The sequence below is a fragment of the Rhinatrema bivittatum genome, chromosome 1 (assembly GCF_901001135.1).
Source record: "Rhinatrema bivittatum chromosome 1, aRhiBiv1.1, whole genome shotgun sequence".
Taxonomy (NCBI): domain Eukaryota; kingdom Metazoa; phylum Chordata; class Amphibia; order Gymnophiona; family Rhinatrematidae; genus Rhinatrema; species Rhinatrema bivittatum.
In genome coordinates, this window is record NC_042615.1 from 488,884,560 (window position 1) to 488,901,552 (window position 16,993).

Genomic DNA, 16,993 nt, shown 5'->3' on the forward strand with positions numbered 1-16,993 from the left:
GCAGTTAGTGTAACTGGGTTTATAAAAGGTTTGGATAAGTTCCTAGAGGAAAAATCCATAAACTGCTATGACGGTAATTAATAAGCAATAGTAGCTTGTGATCTATCCAATGTTTGGGTACTTGCCAGGTACCTGTGACTTGGATTGGCCACTGTTGGAAACAGGATACTGGACTTGATAGACCCTTGGTCTGACCCAGTATGGCCTATCTTATGTTTTTTTGGCGGAAACAAGTACAGAAGACTACCCCCCGGCCATGGCAGCACCAAGGCATCGACCCTTTCTGCTCCTGCTTTCCTTTGGCATTTTGCTGAGTTGCCAACAACTCCCACTCCCCGGGATCCAGCTGTTGCCAACTGAGAAAATCCAGTTGCACATTGTCTATCCCACCAATAATGCCAGATGCTGCTCTGCCCAGTTAATTAACTTCTGGGCTTCCTCAGCCACCGCCTGACTCTTGGTACCACTCTGTCGGTTGATGCAAGCCGATGTTGTCTCATTGTCCAACAAGATCCTTACTGGTTGACCACTCAAGAGAGATAAAAAGGCATGCAACGTGAACCTCACTGCTCTCGTCTCTAACTGATTGATAGACCACACCGCCTCTTGTGCTGACCACTGGCTCTGTGCCGACTGAGTCTGGCATACCGCTCCCTATCCAGAGAGACGTGCATCGCTGGTAACTACTATCCAATTTGGAGCCTGCAAGTCAAGTCTACTCTGCGACCTAACTGGTCCTGTCCAAGCCACCTCGAGAGACTGGAGCTGGCTATCTCAGTAAGAGGTAGTGGCAGATGAAACTCCTCTGACAACGGATTCCACAGGGAAAGCAATGCCCTCTGCAGAGGCCTCATATGAGCAAATGTCCAATGAACCAGTTCCAAGGTGAAGGACATAGAACCGAGAACCTGCAGAAAATCCCAGACCCTGGGGACTGCTCTCCCCAATAAACTGAGAATTTGCCTCTGCAAATTGCAAATGCGTTCCCTGGTGAGAAACACTTTCCCGATCCTGGTGTGGAAATGTGCCCCCAGTATCTCCAACACCTGAGTAGGGGTAAGATGACTCTTTGACAGATTCACTACCCAACCCAGGGATCTCAACCACTGTAGCACCAATACCACTGCCTGTCTGCAAAGGACTTCTGCCTTTGCTCGAATAAGCCAATTGTTCAGATATGGGTGAACTAGGATGCCCTCCTTCCTGAGGGCCACTGCCATCATGACCATCACCTTGGTGAAGGTCCTTGGAGCAGTTGCCAACCCAAACAGAAGGGCGCAAAATTGAAAATGTGTCCAGAGGATCATGAACCTCAGGAACCTCTGATGATCCAGATGGATTGCTATGTGCAAGTATGCCTCGATCAAATCCAGAGAAGCCAAGAACTCCCCTTTGTGCACTACTGCAATGACGGAACACAGTCTCCATCTGAAAACGAGGAACTTTGAGAGCCATGTTCACTTTTTCTAGTCTAATATCGGGCCATGAAATAAATGGAATACTTTCCCATCCCCCACTCCTCAGCAGGAATGGGAACAATGGCTCCCAGTATCTGTAAACAGTTGATGGTTTCCTGTAAAACCCGCCTTTTTGCTACAGAAGCACAAAGGGAGACCATGAACAAGTCTTTCAGCGGTTGAGCAAATTCTAAAGCGTAAACTTCTATCACACCTAAGACCCAATGATCTGTAATGATCTTGGCCCACTCCTCAAAAAAGAGTCAACCGACCCCCTATAGCTGGCATAAAGGCGTGGTCCTGCCTCGCTTCATTGGGCAGATGTAGCTCCACCAGCACCATGGCTGGAACTATCTCTGTTTGGATTTTGACCTTCCAGGATTGCTGTCTTCCAGTGCAGTCCTATTTTGCCGAAAACGCCTATTCACCCTAAAACGAGAACACGTAGGAAAAGATCCTTTTCCCCCTTTTGGCTTATCCTCTGGCAATCTTATGCCCTTTATTTTCACCTAAATGTTTCATGAGCTCTTCCAGGTCCTCCCCAAAAAGCAGTTTCCCTTTAAAAGGCAATGCTCCTAACTGAGACTTGGACCAAACAACTGCCAACCAGTTCCATAACCAAAGGATTCTTCTGGGCGAGACCACTAACATCATAGTTCCGGAGGAAGTTCTGATGAGGTCATATATTGCATCCACTCCATAGGCCACCACTGCCTCTAGCTGCTCAGCCTACTTTGCCTCTGATGCAGACATTGCTTTTTCCGCCTGCAACTGCTGCACCCAACGCAGACCAGACCGAAGCATAAAACTGCTGCAAACCACAGCATGTATGCCTAGGGCAGACACCACAAAAATCTTTTTGAGATAAACTTCCAGCTTCCAGTCCTGCATATCCTTCAACGCTGCAGAACCGGCCACTGGATCATCCCCCTTCAACTGCTGAGGCTTGTCCCAGCCCTTTCTCCGGATCCTGTCATCCAGAGAAGGATCCACCTCAAAAAGATCCTCCGCTGGAGGATCCCTATCTTCAGAATCCTCTGAGGTCTCGTCTGCTGTGTGTGACTATGTAGATCTACCAAGAGTTTGCCGAATTCTTGTTGCAGCATTAGCCTGTTAAACTCTGGATCTCTTCCTGGGCTGTGGGCCCAATGACCCCTCTTGCCTGGAAACACACCGCCCCGCAGCTTTCCTGGACAGGTATGCTTTGTGCAGCAATAAAACAAAATCTGATGAAAAAGCTGCAGATCATCAGAATCCTCCCCCAGGAGGTTCTCATCCTCCCCTGACTGAGTCCTCATCCCGCCCCCCCCCCCCCCTCCATGTGGCCTCTGATCAGCTGAGGAGAGAGACACCCCTCCCCCCTTCTGAAGCTGCAGTAAGAGAAGACAAAATGGCCACCATTCCCGCTCTAATCGGGAAGGGGCCCGCTGCTGCATCCGATTCACTTGCGAGCCTTCCAGGCTCTTGCTGCTTCCCCGATGCTGCTGCCGATGTTCCTGCGCTGCCCTTTCCCTCAGAGAGGCAGCGGGAACAGAAACCAGCATGGGACATTCGTGTGCATGCATCGTCGCATGCAGAGCATTTACTGCCATACAGCATGTCTGTAGCCTGCCCGACCGTGTGGGCAAGCAGCCGCCCAGAGGACTTCAGCAGGAAAAGATCGCTGTGAGAGCCACTGCAAGACTGCTGCCCTGATCTCCACCCCAGGACAACCAATGCTGACACTGAAAATAAAAAGGAAACTTTTTTTTCTCAAAAATGTTAAAGTTGCCTGCCTTACAGATGAAGAAGGGCAGCAGGCTCCGAACGTCCTCCTGGGGGAGAGGGAACTGGCTCCACCAGCTGTCTACCCCCAGTAGCAAAAGGACCGAGCTATATAAGGGTCCCCAACCCCCAGCTCCTCCACCTCAGTACCAGGAGGGATAGCCCCACCAGGACCTGCACCTTCCTGGGAGGAAATCTTCCAACGGACTTCTTTAAATCCAAACCTTTCTGGGGTTTTTGTTTTTTTTACTAATTTCCAGACTGCAGGTTTTACATCATCTACCATCTGTTGGAGACAGAGAAATACTGAGGGATTGCAAGTGGCACACCAGGTTATGTGGCAGTGTCAGCAAAACTTTCTCTGTCTCCATCTGCTGGAAGGGAGGAAAAACCCAGGAGTTTGGACTGATCTGGGTGCACACAGGGAAAACTGATTTATTTATTTATTTATTTATTTATTTATTTATTTAACATTTTTCTATACCGAACTTCATGACAAGCTTCATATCAGGCCGGTTTACATCAAACTTGGGGGTTAACTTAACAAGAAACCATATAACAAGAAGGCCGAAGCGCAGTTACAAATAACAGGGGGAAAGAACTTGGAGGCTAGTGTAGCCAGGAAATAAAGGACAGGAAAAACTGGAGAATAAACATGGATGGAGATGTAATTACTGGGTTGGTCTTTTAGTCTATTGAGCTAAAAGAAAGCTCAGATAAGATGTTATGTTTCAGGGAAGGCTTGGGCAAAAAGCCAAGTCTTGAGTTTTTTCCGGAAGGTAGTCAGGCAGGGTTCCAGTCGTAGATCCGTCGGCAGGTTATTCCAGATGGTGGGGCCAGCTGTGGAAAGTGCCCGCTCTCTCGTGGAGGTTAGTCGAGTGAATTTAGTTGGGGGAACTTGAAGGGTTCCTTTGAGAGCCTCTCTGATGGGTCTTGCAGATGTGTATGGTTTGAGTGGTAACTGAAGGTCTAAAGGAAGTTGGTTGTGTGTGGATTTGTGGATGATGGTGAGAGCTTTGTGCCAAATTCTGTATTTAATAGGTAACCAGTGTAGGTTTCTAAGTATCGGGGTGATGTGAGTTCTCCGGTTAGTGTTGGTTAAAATCCTGGCTGCTGAGTTCTAGAGCATCTGTAGAGGTCTGGTGGCGGAGATCGGAAGTCCTAAGAGGAGAGTGTTGCAGTAGTCGATTTTGGAGAAAATCGTTGACTGTAGCACTGTTCTGAAGTCCTGGAGGTGGAGGAGGGGTTTGAGTCTTTTCATAACTTGTAGCTTAAAGAAACAGTCCTTCGTAATATTGTTAATTGATTTTTTTAGATTTAATTGGTTATCAATGGTGACTCCTAAATCTCTGACTTGAGTAGTCTGAGGGATAGAGGTTGTCTGGTCGTGGCTGGTAGAATGGTCGGGGGAGATGAGAAGAATTTCTGTTTTGGCTGCATTGAGTACCAGGTTTAGGCTGGTAAGTAGGTGGTTAATGGACTTGAGGCAGTTTTCCCAGAAAGATAGCGTTTTTGGAAGGGATTCTTTTATAGGGATCAAGATCTGCACGTCGTCAGCATATAAATAGTGGGTTAGGTTGAGGTTTGTGAGTAGCTGGCAGAGGGGTAGTAGGTAGATATTAAAGAGAGTGGGGGATAGAGAGGAGCCTTGGGGAACACCTAGGGTAGATTTGAAGTTGGGAGATTCTTTATTGTTGATGGTGATCTTGGAGCTTCTGTTATTGAGGAATGAGCTGAACCATTGGAGGGCGTATCCAGTTAAACCAATGTCTGAGAGGCGATTGAGGAGGATGCTATGGTTCACGGTATCAAACGCCGCGGAGATGTCTAAGAGAACTAGCAGGAAAGAAGTCCCTTTGTCTAGGCCCATGAGGATGTTGTCTGTTAACGAGATGAGGAGGGTTTCAGTGCTGGAAGACTTGCGGAAGCCATACTGGGAGGGGTATAAAATTTTGTGATCCTCAAGGTAGTCCGATAGCTGTGTGTTCACCACCTTCTCAATGATTTTTGCTAGCAGCGGGAGATTGGAAATGGGTCGGAAGTTGGAAAGCTCATTCGTGTTTAGGTTGGGTTTCTTCAGGAGAGGTTTAATCGATGCAGTTTTAAGGTCATCCGGGTAAATTCCTTGGGCAAGGGAGCAGTTAATGATGTCGGCCAAGGATCTGGAGATGGTGCTTGGTATAAGGAGCAGGAGTTTTGTTGGGATGTGGTCCAATGGGTGGCTGGATGGTTTCAGCTTCCTGAGTGTAGATTCTATCTCCAGCGGGGTGGTAGGCTCGAAGGACTCTAAGGTGGCATTGGGGGGCCTGTGGTGGTGAAGTTTAGTGATAGAGGTGTAGGGTTAGAAGGGAGAAGCGCTAGGGTGTTTGCAATTTTGTCCTGAAAGAAGAGAGCAAGTTCATTAGCTTTGGATTGAGCCTGATCGTCGGGGATGGTGGGGGCAGAGGGTTTAGTAAGTTGAGATACATAGGAGAACAGGGCTCTAGCGTCAAATTGAATATCGTGGATTCTGCTGGAGTAGTAGTCTTTTTTTGCTTGTAGGAGAGAATTCCTGTAGAGATGCATGATTCGTTTGTAATCAGACATCGTTGTAGAGTTGGGGGATTTCCGCCAAGAGCCTTCCTTGTGTCGGAGGTCTTGCTTCATTCGTTTAAGTTCCGGTGAGTACCAAGGTTGCTTCCTTTTTTGAGTCCAGTTGATGGTTTTCGTCTCCTTGGGGCAGAGTTTGTTGGCTATGGACTCTGTGATATTGCACCAGGAAAGGAGTGCTGAGTTGGGGTTAGAAGTGTCTAGATTGGGGAGTTCTTTGGAGAGATGATCACTAAGAATATCAGAGGAACAGTTTCTTCTGTGATGGATGGTGGAATGAGGTTGTGGTTGAGAGGGGTTTCCCTCTAGTCATGAGAGTAGCTGATAAGAGTGAATGGTCGGACCATGGGACTGGGGTGCAGTCAGGAGAGTTAGTGTATGATAGGTGTGAGTTTAGGAAAATGAGATCTAATGTATGTCCAGCTTTATGGGTGGGTTTGTTGACTATTTGTTCAAAGCCCATAGCCTGGAGTGTGGATAGGAATGTTTCGCAGTTGGAGGAGATCGGGGAGGCATCCACATGTAGATTGAAGTCCCCCAAAATTATGGCCGGTGAGTCCATGTTAATGTATTTGGCAATGGTTTCTATAAGGGGTGAGGCATCCGAGTCTATTGATCCTGGAGGAGCGTAGACCAGTATAATTTGAATGTGTTTTGATTTAAACAAACCGAGTTCTAATGTTTTGGACGAGGTCTTGATTGGTTGTTATCTGAGATTCAGTTCCTTCTTGGTTGCTAACAGCAGACCTCCCCCTCTCTTTTTGGGTCTGGTAATTGAGAAGACGTCATAGAGGTGAATAGGTAATTGGTTTATCAATACCGTGTCGGTGCTTTTTAACCAGGTTTCCGTTATAGCACATACATCTGGTTTGGATTCAAGCAGGTAGTCATGCAGGATGTGCGTTTTCTTAGTGAGGGACTGAGCGTTGAAAGAGGGTTAGGGAGAATATCGTGAGTCCTAGAAGTTGAGTCAGGGGTGTGAGCATGATTGGGATGAGTGATCTTGTTGACTGATACAGGGTCCGTTGAGAAAGTTTGGAGAGGTCTGAGTGGCGATGATTGATGATAGGAATGGGGTAGGATTGCATGATTAGAGGGTGGAGTGGTGGGTGGAGTTAGGTGCTGGTCAGGTGGATGGAGATTGCCCCAGGGTTACAGGTGCGGCTGGATGGATGTTAGAAAGGATGCTGGAGAGGTTGGGACCGTTGGCTTGGATATTGGAGAGGCTGACAGTGCTGGAGTGGATGTTGGAGAGGCTGACACTGCTGGAGTGGATGATGGAGAGGCTGACACTGCTGGAGTGGATGTTGGAGAGGCTGACACTGCTGGAGTGGATGATGGAGAGGCTGACACTGCTGGAGTGGATGATGGAGAGGCTGACACTGCTGGAGTGGATGTTGGAGAGGCTGGAGAGGTAAATTTACATTTACCTATTTAGAGGTAAATTTACATTTACCTATTCAAGTCCTTTCAAGATTTATCATATCCCCCCTCAGCCGTCTCTTCTCCAAGCTAAATAGCCCTAACCCCTTAAGCCTTTCTTCATAGGAAAGCCATTCCACGCCCTTTATCATTTTGGTCGCCCTTCTCTGTACCTTCTCCATCGCAATTATATCTTTTTTGAGATGCAGCAACCAGAATTGTACACAGTATTCAAGCTGCGGTCTCACTATGGAGCAATTCAGAGGCATTATGACATCCTGTGTTTTATTTGCCATTCCCTTCCTAATAATTCCTAACATTCTGTTTGCTTTATTGACTGCCACAGCACACACAGCCGATGATTTCAACGTATTATCCACTATGATGACTAGACCTTTTTCCTGGGTGGTAACGCCTAATATGGAACCTAACATTGTGTAACTATAGCATTTTTCCCTGTTCACATTAAATTTCATCTGCGACTTGGACGCCCAATCTTCCAGTCTCACAAGGTCCTCCTGCAGTTTATCCCAATCCATTTGAGATTTAAACTATTCTGCATAATTTTGTCTCATTTGCAGATTTGATCACCTCACTCATCATACCCTTATCCTTAGCCAGACCAATACTGTGGAATACCGTGCCCTTAGAAATTAGACTACAGAGAGATTTTAAACTATTCAAAAAGAGTTTAAAAACCTGGCTTTTCAAGCAAGCCTTTTACAAAGAGAGCAGTGAATAGTGGATTATGAAATCTGGCAGCAGAACATCAGAGTACAGCACCTTTCTGCTCAATAAGTGCGTTTATTAAAACAAAACATACACTCCGATAAAGTTAGATATGCAATTAAAACTGAGAAACATAGAAAAAGGACAAGATTTTCAACCTTTTGCAAATAATCTTTATTACGAAACTATGTTACCAGACTCTAATGGCACTTCCTATAGATAGTATTAACTTATACATTTTCCAGAGATGTATATATGTGCCTCACTGTAAACCGTTGTGATGGCATACTACTTAATGACGGTATAGAAAAGATTTTAAATAAATACCCCTTTCCAGATCATTTATAAATATATTAAAAAGCACCGGTCCAAGTACAGATCCCTGAGGCACTCCACCATTTACCTTTTTCCACTGTGAAAACTGACCATTTAATCCTATTCTCTGTTTCCTATCTTTTAACCAGTTTGCAATCCACAAAAGGACATCGCCTCCTATCCCATGACTTTTTAGCTTTCTTAGAAGCCTCTCATGTGGGACTTTGTCGAACACCGTCTGAAAATCCAAATTTACCACATCTACTGGTTCACCTTTGTCCACATATTTATTCACCCCTTCAAAAAAAAAAAAAAAAAAGTAGGAAATTTGTGAGGCAAGACTTCCCTTGGATAAATCCATGCTGATTAAATTAGAGATTTAGGAGTAATAATTGACCTAGAACTGTGCTTTAAAAAACACATAGCAACAAATATTTGAGAAGGATATGCTAAATTAATGATATTAAAACGCCTCAAATCATTACTATCACATCTGCTAGCAGAAGAGCACATAAGCCACTGGTCCTGAGTCCATCTGGCTACACGCTTGGAAACATGGTTTACTCACTAACCTCTGGTTGTGCTATACTCTGATATTACACATCTCTCTCACTTACCACCAGCTGTAGACTACCACACTTATGTCCAGGGAAGACCAGAAGTTGTTTCTCGAGACTGGGGCAAAGGTCACAAAGCCCTGTGTAGGAGGAGAGGAACAGTGAGCAGGTAAAACATAACCACACGATAGAATCTTCTCCTGTAACAGATTCATCATGCCAGCCTAGAGCGAAGCGCACTCAGTGGGATTTACAGAGCCCTACAGAACAGGGCTATTACCAAGTAAAGAAACAGAGTGAGAAAATATCCATGGTTTCTGCAACACTGAGAGCATGTCAAGAAGAGGGGAGCTACAGCACAACCTGGAGAGAAGAAGCATGGACAGGGATCCTTTTTTGCTAGGGAGGGACAGCAGAGGCAATATGGGCTGGGATCCCCTCTCACAAGGAACAGAGTGGAGATATGTTCAGAATCTCCTCTTGCTACTCAGAGACAGAAGAAGCAACACAGGCAAGGATTCCTTTTCACTGGTGGAGACAGAAGGGGTGACATAGGCAGGAAATCCTCCTCGTTAAGAGGAAACAAAGAGATGACACAGGCTGGGATGCGCTCACATTGGCAACAGAAAGGTTAACATAAACAGAGATGCCCTCTCACTAGCAAAGAATGATTTTTGCTGTTGTACCTTTGGGATTGTCTCGTGTGTCAAATTCAAATAGCTTGCTGGGGTTGTCAGGGAAGGAGTAAACGTAGATTCTGTTTCGCAGAATAATAATTATCCTAAACCAAAAAAAAAAAAAACAGGATGAGAAGCTTTAGTGCAGAAATATGGATCGCCAGAGAGAGGGAAAGAGAAACAAGAGCAAGAGAGATGGAAAGATGGCAGGAGGAGGCCCCACCAATTCCAATTCTTTCTGTCTCCAGAGGACCCTTCTCAGCTCACCCTATAAAGCAGTCTTATACCTCTTCCTCATATCATACCCATCTGCCCTGTATTATATCCCCCAACTCTTCCTTTTTCCCTTCCCTCCTAGGCAGAACCTTATATGCTCAAAAAACTTCCATCCTAAAACAAAGGAAAATTGGTTCTTACCTGCTAATTTTCGTTCCTGTAGTACCACGGATCAGACCAGACAGTGGGTTGAGCCTCCTTTCCAACAGATGGAGACAGAGGAAAAACTCAAAAGGTATCCTATATCAAGACAGTGCTCCCCCTGTGTCCCTTCAGTATAATCGTTATCAAAGCAGGAAAAAATGATAAACTATAATCTTAACCAGAGAAAGATCAAGCAAGTAAAACCTGTAACCTCCAAATTGGAACTGGAAATTTGAAACAATGCAAAAAAGCGCTCTTACATATAATGGTCAGATACTTCCGGTGCCTTATAGCTCAGATATGCGTTGCTCTGATAAGCTTAGGAGATACTCCCAAAATCTGTAAATGAAAGAAACTTTGAGTTGTCATTTCCAAGAAAAGTCAGAATGCAAGAAGGACGGGCATCTGGACTGATCCGTGGTACTACAGGGACAAAAATTAGCAGGTAAGAACCAATTTTCCTTTCCCTGTACGTACCCAGATCAGTCCAGACAGTGGGATGTACCAAAGCTTCCCTAAGTAGGGTGGGACCGAGATAGTCTCGCTCGAAGCACCTGTCTGCCGAAGGAACCAAAAACTGGCACCTGTACATCGAGGCGATAATGACGAGCAAAGGTATGAAGAGATTTCCAAGTAGCTGCTCTGCATATTTCTTGCGGGAAGACCAACTGGCTCTCCGCCCAAGAGGTAGCCTGTGAACGCAACGAATGGGCCTCTAAGCCCTCCAGAACCAGCTGGCCCCAACAGATATACGCCGACGCAATCGCCTCCTTTAGCCAGCGAGCGATGGTAGTCTTAGAAGCCTTGTTGCACTTATTGGGTCCGCTCCATAAGACAAAGAGATGATTAGAGACCTGAAACTCTTTTGTGACTTCTAAGTATTCCAGTAGCACTCTTTTCACATCAAGGCGCCTTAGGTCTCTGCCAGGTGTGCTCGCAATGTCGTCTGGAGAAAAGGCAGGTAGCTCCACTGACTGATTTAAGTGAAAAGAGGACACGACCTTTGGTAAAAAGGATGGTACTGTCTTGAGGGAAACACCTGAATCAGAAAAACGAAGAAATGGTTCCCTACAAGACAAAGCTTGGAGCTTGGACACTCTCCTGGCCGAGCAGATAAGAGACCAGAAATACTGTCTTAAGAATCAGGTCTCTGAGCATGGCCTGCCTGAGGAGTTCGAAAGGCTCCCCGCAGAGAACTTGAAGTACCAGATTAAGGCTCCATGACGGACAAGTAGCCCAGACAGGCGGGTTCAAATGCTTAACCCCCTTGAGGAACCGCACGACATCCGGGTGGGCCGCCACCGCGTAACCATCGGCCCGCCCTAAGAGGTAACCGAGAGCCGAAACTTGAACCCGCAGGGAACTGAAAGACAAACCCTTGGAGAGGCCATTCTGTAGGATAGGACCTGGGACACCGGGACCTTGCGCGCCGGTACTCCTGAGTCAGCACACATCGTCTCAAACACTCTCCATAACCGAACGTAAGCGAGAGAGGTTGAAGTCTTATGCACACGCAACAAGGTGGAAATAACCTCCTTCTTATAGCCCTTCTTCCTCAGTCTGCACCTCTCAAAAGCCAGGCCGCTACACAAAAGCGATTCGCCTGATCGAAAAATATGGGACCCTGCCACAGTAGGTTTGGGAGGTGACAGAGGCGAAGAGAACCATCCGTCGCGAGGTTCACCAGAGTCGCGAACCATGGTCTCCGGGGCCATTCTGGAGCCACGAGAATGACCGGCCCCTTGTGAAGCTCTATTCTTCTGAGTACTTTTCCCACCAGAGGCCATGGTGGGAACACATAGAGGAGGATGTCGCGAGGCCAGGATAGCACCAGGGCATTCACCCCTTCCGAGCAGTGCTCCCGTCTGCGCATTTTTCAGAGTGGCCATCAGGTTTATGTGGGGGGGCTCCCCACTTGCACACGACAAGATCCATCGCCTCTTCGGACAGCTCCCACTCTCCAGGGTCTAGGTGTTGACGACTTAAGAAGTTGGCCTGAATATTCTCCTTCCCAGCAATGTGGGAGGCTGCCAATCGAGTCAGATGACACTCTGCCTGGAGAACACCTTGCTGGCTTCCAGGGCTACCAGCCGACTCCTGGTGCCACCCTGGCAATTGATGTAAGCTACTGTGGTGGCATTGTCAGAGAGAACTTGCACCGCTTTGTGACGGAGCAAGGGCAGGAACGTCTTGAGCGCCAGGCGAACCGCTTGCGCCTCCAGACGATTGATGTGCCATTGAGATTAGACTGGGGACCATTGCCCTTGGGTAGACTGATTCTGGCACACCGCTCCCCAGCTGGAGAGGCTGGCATCCGTCGTAACAATGATCCACTGAAGTGTTTCCAGGCGCATCCCCTTCAACAGGTGAGCGAGTGAGAGCCACCACTGCATGCTGGCGATGGTAAAGTCGGAGAGCGGTAGAGGTATCTGAAACTCCTCCGAGACCGGCTTCTAGCGGGACAGCAAAGCTTCTGTAAAGGCTGCATATGTGCGAAGGCCCATGGAACCAAATCTATAGTTGAAGCCATAGAGCCCAGGACCTGGAGATAGTCCCAGGCCGTGGGCACAGAGAGAGATAACAGATGTCGTACTTGATTCATGAGCTTGAGCGCCCGGGCCTCAGGAAGCAAGACTTTGCCCACGCGTGTGTCGAAGCGTGCCCCTAAAAATTCCAGGACTTGAGAGAGCTTGAAATTGCTCTTGGGAAATTGACTATCCAACCGAGGGAGGTGAGAAACGACAAGACTCTGTTGACCGCAATTGTGCAAAGTTTCTCTGATTTTGCCCGAATGAGCCAGTCGTCCAGGTAAGGATGGACCAGTATACCCTCTCAGCGGAGGAAGGTCGCCACTACCACCTTGACCTCGGTAAATGTGCATGGAGCAGTGGCGAGACCGAACGGGAGCGCTCAAAACTGGTAATGCCGTCCCAAGATGTTGAAACGGAGATACTTCTGATGTTCCTGGCAGATTGGGATATGAAGGTAGGCCTCCGTCAAATCGAGAGAAACAAGGAATTTGCCTGTGCAAACTGCCACGATAACCGCCCTCAGAGTCTCCATCCAAAAATGGGGAACCTTGAGCACCTTGACGACTCTCTTGAGGTCCAGGATTGGTCGAAAAAGAGACGTCCTTTTTGGGAACCATGAAGTAGATGGAATACTGGCCTGACCTCTGTTCCTCCAGGGGGACAGGGACTATGGCTCTGAGCTGTTGAAGCCTGCCGAGAGTCTGGCACACAGCTAGATGCTTCCAAAGTCCGCAGGGAGAAATTAAATAGCGGTCCGGAAGATCCTGAGCAAATTCTAAAGCGTAGCCTCGTTTGATTACTTCGAGGACCCACCGATCCGAAGTAATTTTGACCCATTCCATGTATAATAGGGACAGACAACCACCTAAATTGTGAATGGAGGAATGGGCTGGCCGCATCATTGCGAGGACTTTGGGGGAGGATCCTTGAGGGTTACCATCCCGGAATGGCTGTCGACCACGAAAGGAATGAGATCATGATTGAGATCTAGTGGAGGGACTTCTTTGAGAAGCTCCCCGCGGTTTGCTGTACCTGCGCTGCCCCTGAAACGAGAGCGCAAAGGAAAGAAAGGACTTGGACTGTTTAGGACGGTCCTCAGGCAGCTTATGAATCTTCTTGTTGCCTAAAGATTTGATAAACTGTTCCAGGTTCTCCCCAAAAAGCAACTTACCCTTGAATGGGAGAGTGCCCAACTGCGATTTAGAAGAGGAGTCTGCCACCCAATTTCGCGGCCAGAGAAGGCGTCTGGCCGACAATGCTGAAACCATGGCTCTGGCCTGCACCCTGAGGAGATCATAGAGGGTATCAGCCCCATACACAACCGCAGCCTCCAGCTGCTCCGCCTGTTCCGCCTCTGCAGATGGGAGGTCCTGGGTGCTGAGTAGTTGTTGAACCCACCTGAGACTTGCCCACTGCATGAGACTGCTACAGTCTGTTGCCCGAACACTGAGCGCTAGAACTTCAAAGATCCTTTTGAGATGTACCTCCAGCTTCCGACCACCGGGATGGTGATTCTCTTTGTGACAGTGGAAACTGAAGCATCCACCTTAGGGACCTTGAGCATCTCTAGGCAGTGGTCCGGGAGGGGATAGAGCATGACCATTGCTCTGCCCACTCGTAAGCCGGATTCCGGAGCTTCCCATTCCCGAAGTAACTGCATTAGCATAGGATGAAAAGGGAAGGTATGTGGAGGGGCTCTCAGTCCTGCCAGGACAGGGTCCACGTTACTGGAAACCGAGGTACTAGCGGCTTCCGCCGGAGGGGCATCTATGCCCAACTCGGCTAGAACGAAAAGGGATGAGCGGGTCCAGCTCCTCCCGTTGGAACAAGCGTAAGACCGTGGGTCATCCCCTTAGACCGGTGGATTCTGAGTTTATTTATATTTATTTATTTATTTAAAGTTTTTCTATACCGGCATTCGTGATACAATCACATCATGCCGGTTTACAGGTAACAAGGGAGTGTAAAACAGAACATTCAACAAGTGCACAGAACCGTAAAGTTACATTAAACAAGGGTTTTTCTAACTGGGGGAGGAAAGAGAGTTAGATGAACAGAGCAGATTTAAGATTAATTATTTACATTATGTTGTAGTGTCTCATTGAATTGTTGCTATAATTTAGTTAGGATCTGGGAAGGCTTGTTTAAACAGCCAAGTCTTAAGCCTTTTTCTAAAAGTTAGTAGGCAAGGTTCTTGTCTCAGATCCGAGGGAATAGAATTCCATATCGAGGGACCGGCTGTGGAGAAAGCCCGGTCTCTAAAAGTTAGATGGTGTGTCGATTTGGTTTGGGGAACGATTAATGATCCTCTGTAAGCTTCCCTAATAGGTCTGGTGGAGGTATATCGTCTGAGAGGGATTTGTAGATCGAGTGGAGCTTGGTGATGGATTGCTTTATAGATGATGGTGATGGACTTATGAATGACTCTAAAGTGAATTGGCAGCCAGTGTAAGTTTTTGAGAATGGGGGAGATGTGATCTCTTCTCCTGGTGTTTGTCAAAATTCTTGCGGCCGAGTTTTGGAGCATCTGAAGAGGTTTAATAGAAGCTGAAGGAAGATCAAGTAATATAGAATTACAGTAGTCTATCTTGGAGAAGAGTACTGCTTGAAGGATCGTTCTGAAGTCTCGCATATGAAGGAGAGGTTTGATTCTTTTCAGGACCTGAAGTTTATAAAAGCCGTCTTTTGTTGTGTTTGATGAAGGATTTTAAGTTGAGATGGTTGTCTATTGTTACTCCTAAGTCCCTTGTTTGAGTAGTGGGTAGGTTGGTTGGTGGACATAATGTGAAGTTACTATTTTCTGGGGAGATGAGAAGGAGTTCCGTTTTAGCTGTATTTAGTATCAGATTTAAACTGGCGAGAAGGAGGTTGATCTCTCGGAGGCAATCTTCCCAAAATTCCAGAGTTTTTATAATGGATTCTTTGATGGGTATCAGGATTTGCACATCGTCTGCGTATATGAAGTGCAATAGTTTCAAGCGGGTTAGGAGTTGGCAAAGCAGGAGAAGGTATATGTTGAAAAGCGTGGGGGATAGGGAGGAACCCTGCGGAACTCCTAAGGATGAGATGTAGCGGAGGGATTCTTTGTTGTATATTTTAACCTTGTAGCCTCTGTTGAGGAATGTTTTAAACCAGGAAAGTGCAGTTCCAGTTAAAGGATCTGCATCCGGATCAGGCTCCGGGAGATGAGGAGGTGGGGTAGGAGGATCCGGCAGGTTTTGCTTCCCTGGTATGGTCTGAACCAGATTAGTCCCTGGGAATCTGGAAGCTTGGGTCCCTGGTCTGTAGATACCCTAGGCTTCTTTGCAGTTGGAAAGCCTATAGGAACCTTCACAGATGGGGGGGGGGGGGGTGTTTGGGGGATACTCCTGTTGCAGCAAGCTAGCGGCATAAGCTCTGTGTAATAAAATTACAAAATCAGTATTAAATTGAGAAGGGGCTTTCCCTGGAATTGGAGGAGGAAGGATATTGTCCTGAGAGTTCAGGATCAAATCCGGAGAGTCTACGGGGCTTAAATCCAGAGGGGATTGATGAACTACAGAATCCCTTCCCCCATCCGGCAAAGAAACAGGCTTGATATGTGCAGCAGGCTGGCTCTCCACATGTCGATACAAAATGGCGATCGAGGCATGGAGGGGGGAGGGGGGATGAGGAGTTGCCGTGGGAATGGCAAAGTCCTTCTGTGCCTGGCTGCTGCTAGTGGGAGAAAGAGAAAACTGCTCTCTGCTCCTTCCCTGTAAGCTGCCGGTCCTTGTCCAGGGTACTGATTAATAAAAAGTAAAAACCTTTCCTCTTCAGACAGTTAAAGTGACAGAGGAATTTTACTTCTCTGACAAGAGACCAGAGGCATGAAACTTCTCAGGAGTCTCAACGGGGGAGGGACTGGACCACCAGTATCATCCCAGAGCCAGGCAAGAGGCCACCGGGAAAAGGGACCTAGGCTGAATAAATCAAGGGAACAGGAGCCCCCTAGGCCCAAGCAAGAGCGAGGAGTCAGAACAAAACTGCTTCTGATGACTAAACTTTTTTTTCTTTTTACTTTTTAAACACTGGGAATTAAAACAATACTTGCTTGATCCTTTATAACTAGAGAAGGAGGAAGAAGAACTTCCGCAAACCAAAAACTGCTACACAGAAAGGGAACTACAAGTTCTGCTAGCTGCATCTGCTGGAGACAGAGAAATACTGAAGGGACACAGGGGGAGCACTGTCCTGATATAGGATACCCTTTGAGGTTTTCTCTGTCTCCATCTGCTGGAAAGGAGGCTCAACCCTCTGTCTGGACTGATCCGAGGACATACAGGGAACAACCTTTTGGTTTTCTTTATGAAAATTTAATTTTGGCATCTTGTCATGCCTTCCCTTTTCCCATAAACACACTACTACTCCTTGCAGCCTCTGGATGTGATACTCACTTGTCATGTCTTACTCGGACAGCCAGGGCTGGTTTAGTGAAAGTAAATTCTAGAACCAATTTCTCCTTTCCGTCCTTCACCTCTCGAGCATCGTCCCAGATCAGCACTACAAGAACA

The 16,993-nt window shown here is 47.1% G+C and overlaps 1 protein-coding gene across 1 annotated transcript in view; it reads right to left on the minus strand.

Moving 5' to 3' along the window:
* WDR45 (WD repeat domain 45) overlaps positions 1 to 16,993 on the minus strand; it is a 30,779-nt gene that overhangs the window by 12,531 nt on the left and 1,255 nt on the right. Inside the window, exons 4-6 of the mRNA XM_029608229.1 lie at positions 16,877 to 16,982; positions 9,520 to 9,614; positions 8,894 to 8,973 (exon numbers count right to left, since the gene is read on the minus strand). Of these exons, the coding sequence (XP_029464089.1) occupies positions 8,894 to 8,973; positions 9,520 to 9,614; positions 16,877 to 16,982 (281 nt within the window). The remainder of the gene's footprint in view (positions 1 to 8,893; positions 8,974 to 9,519; positions 9,615 to 16,876; positions 16,983 to 16,993) is intronic.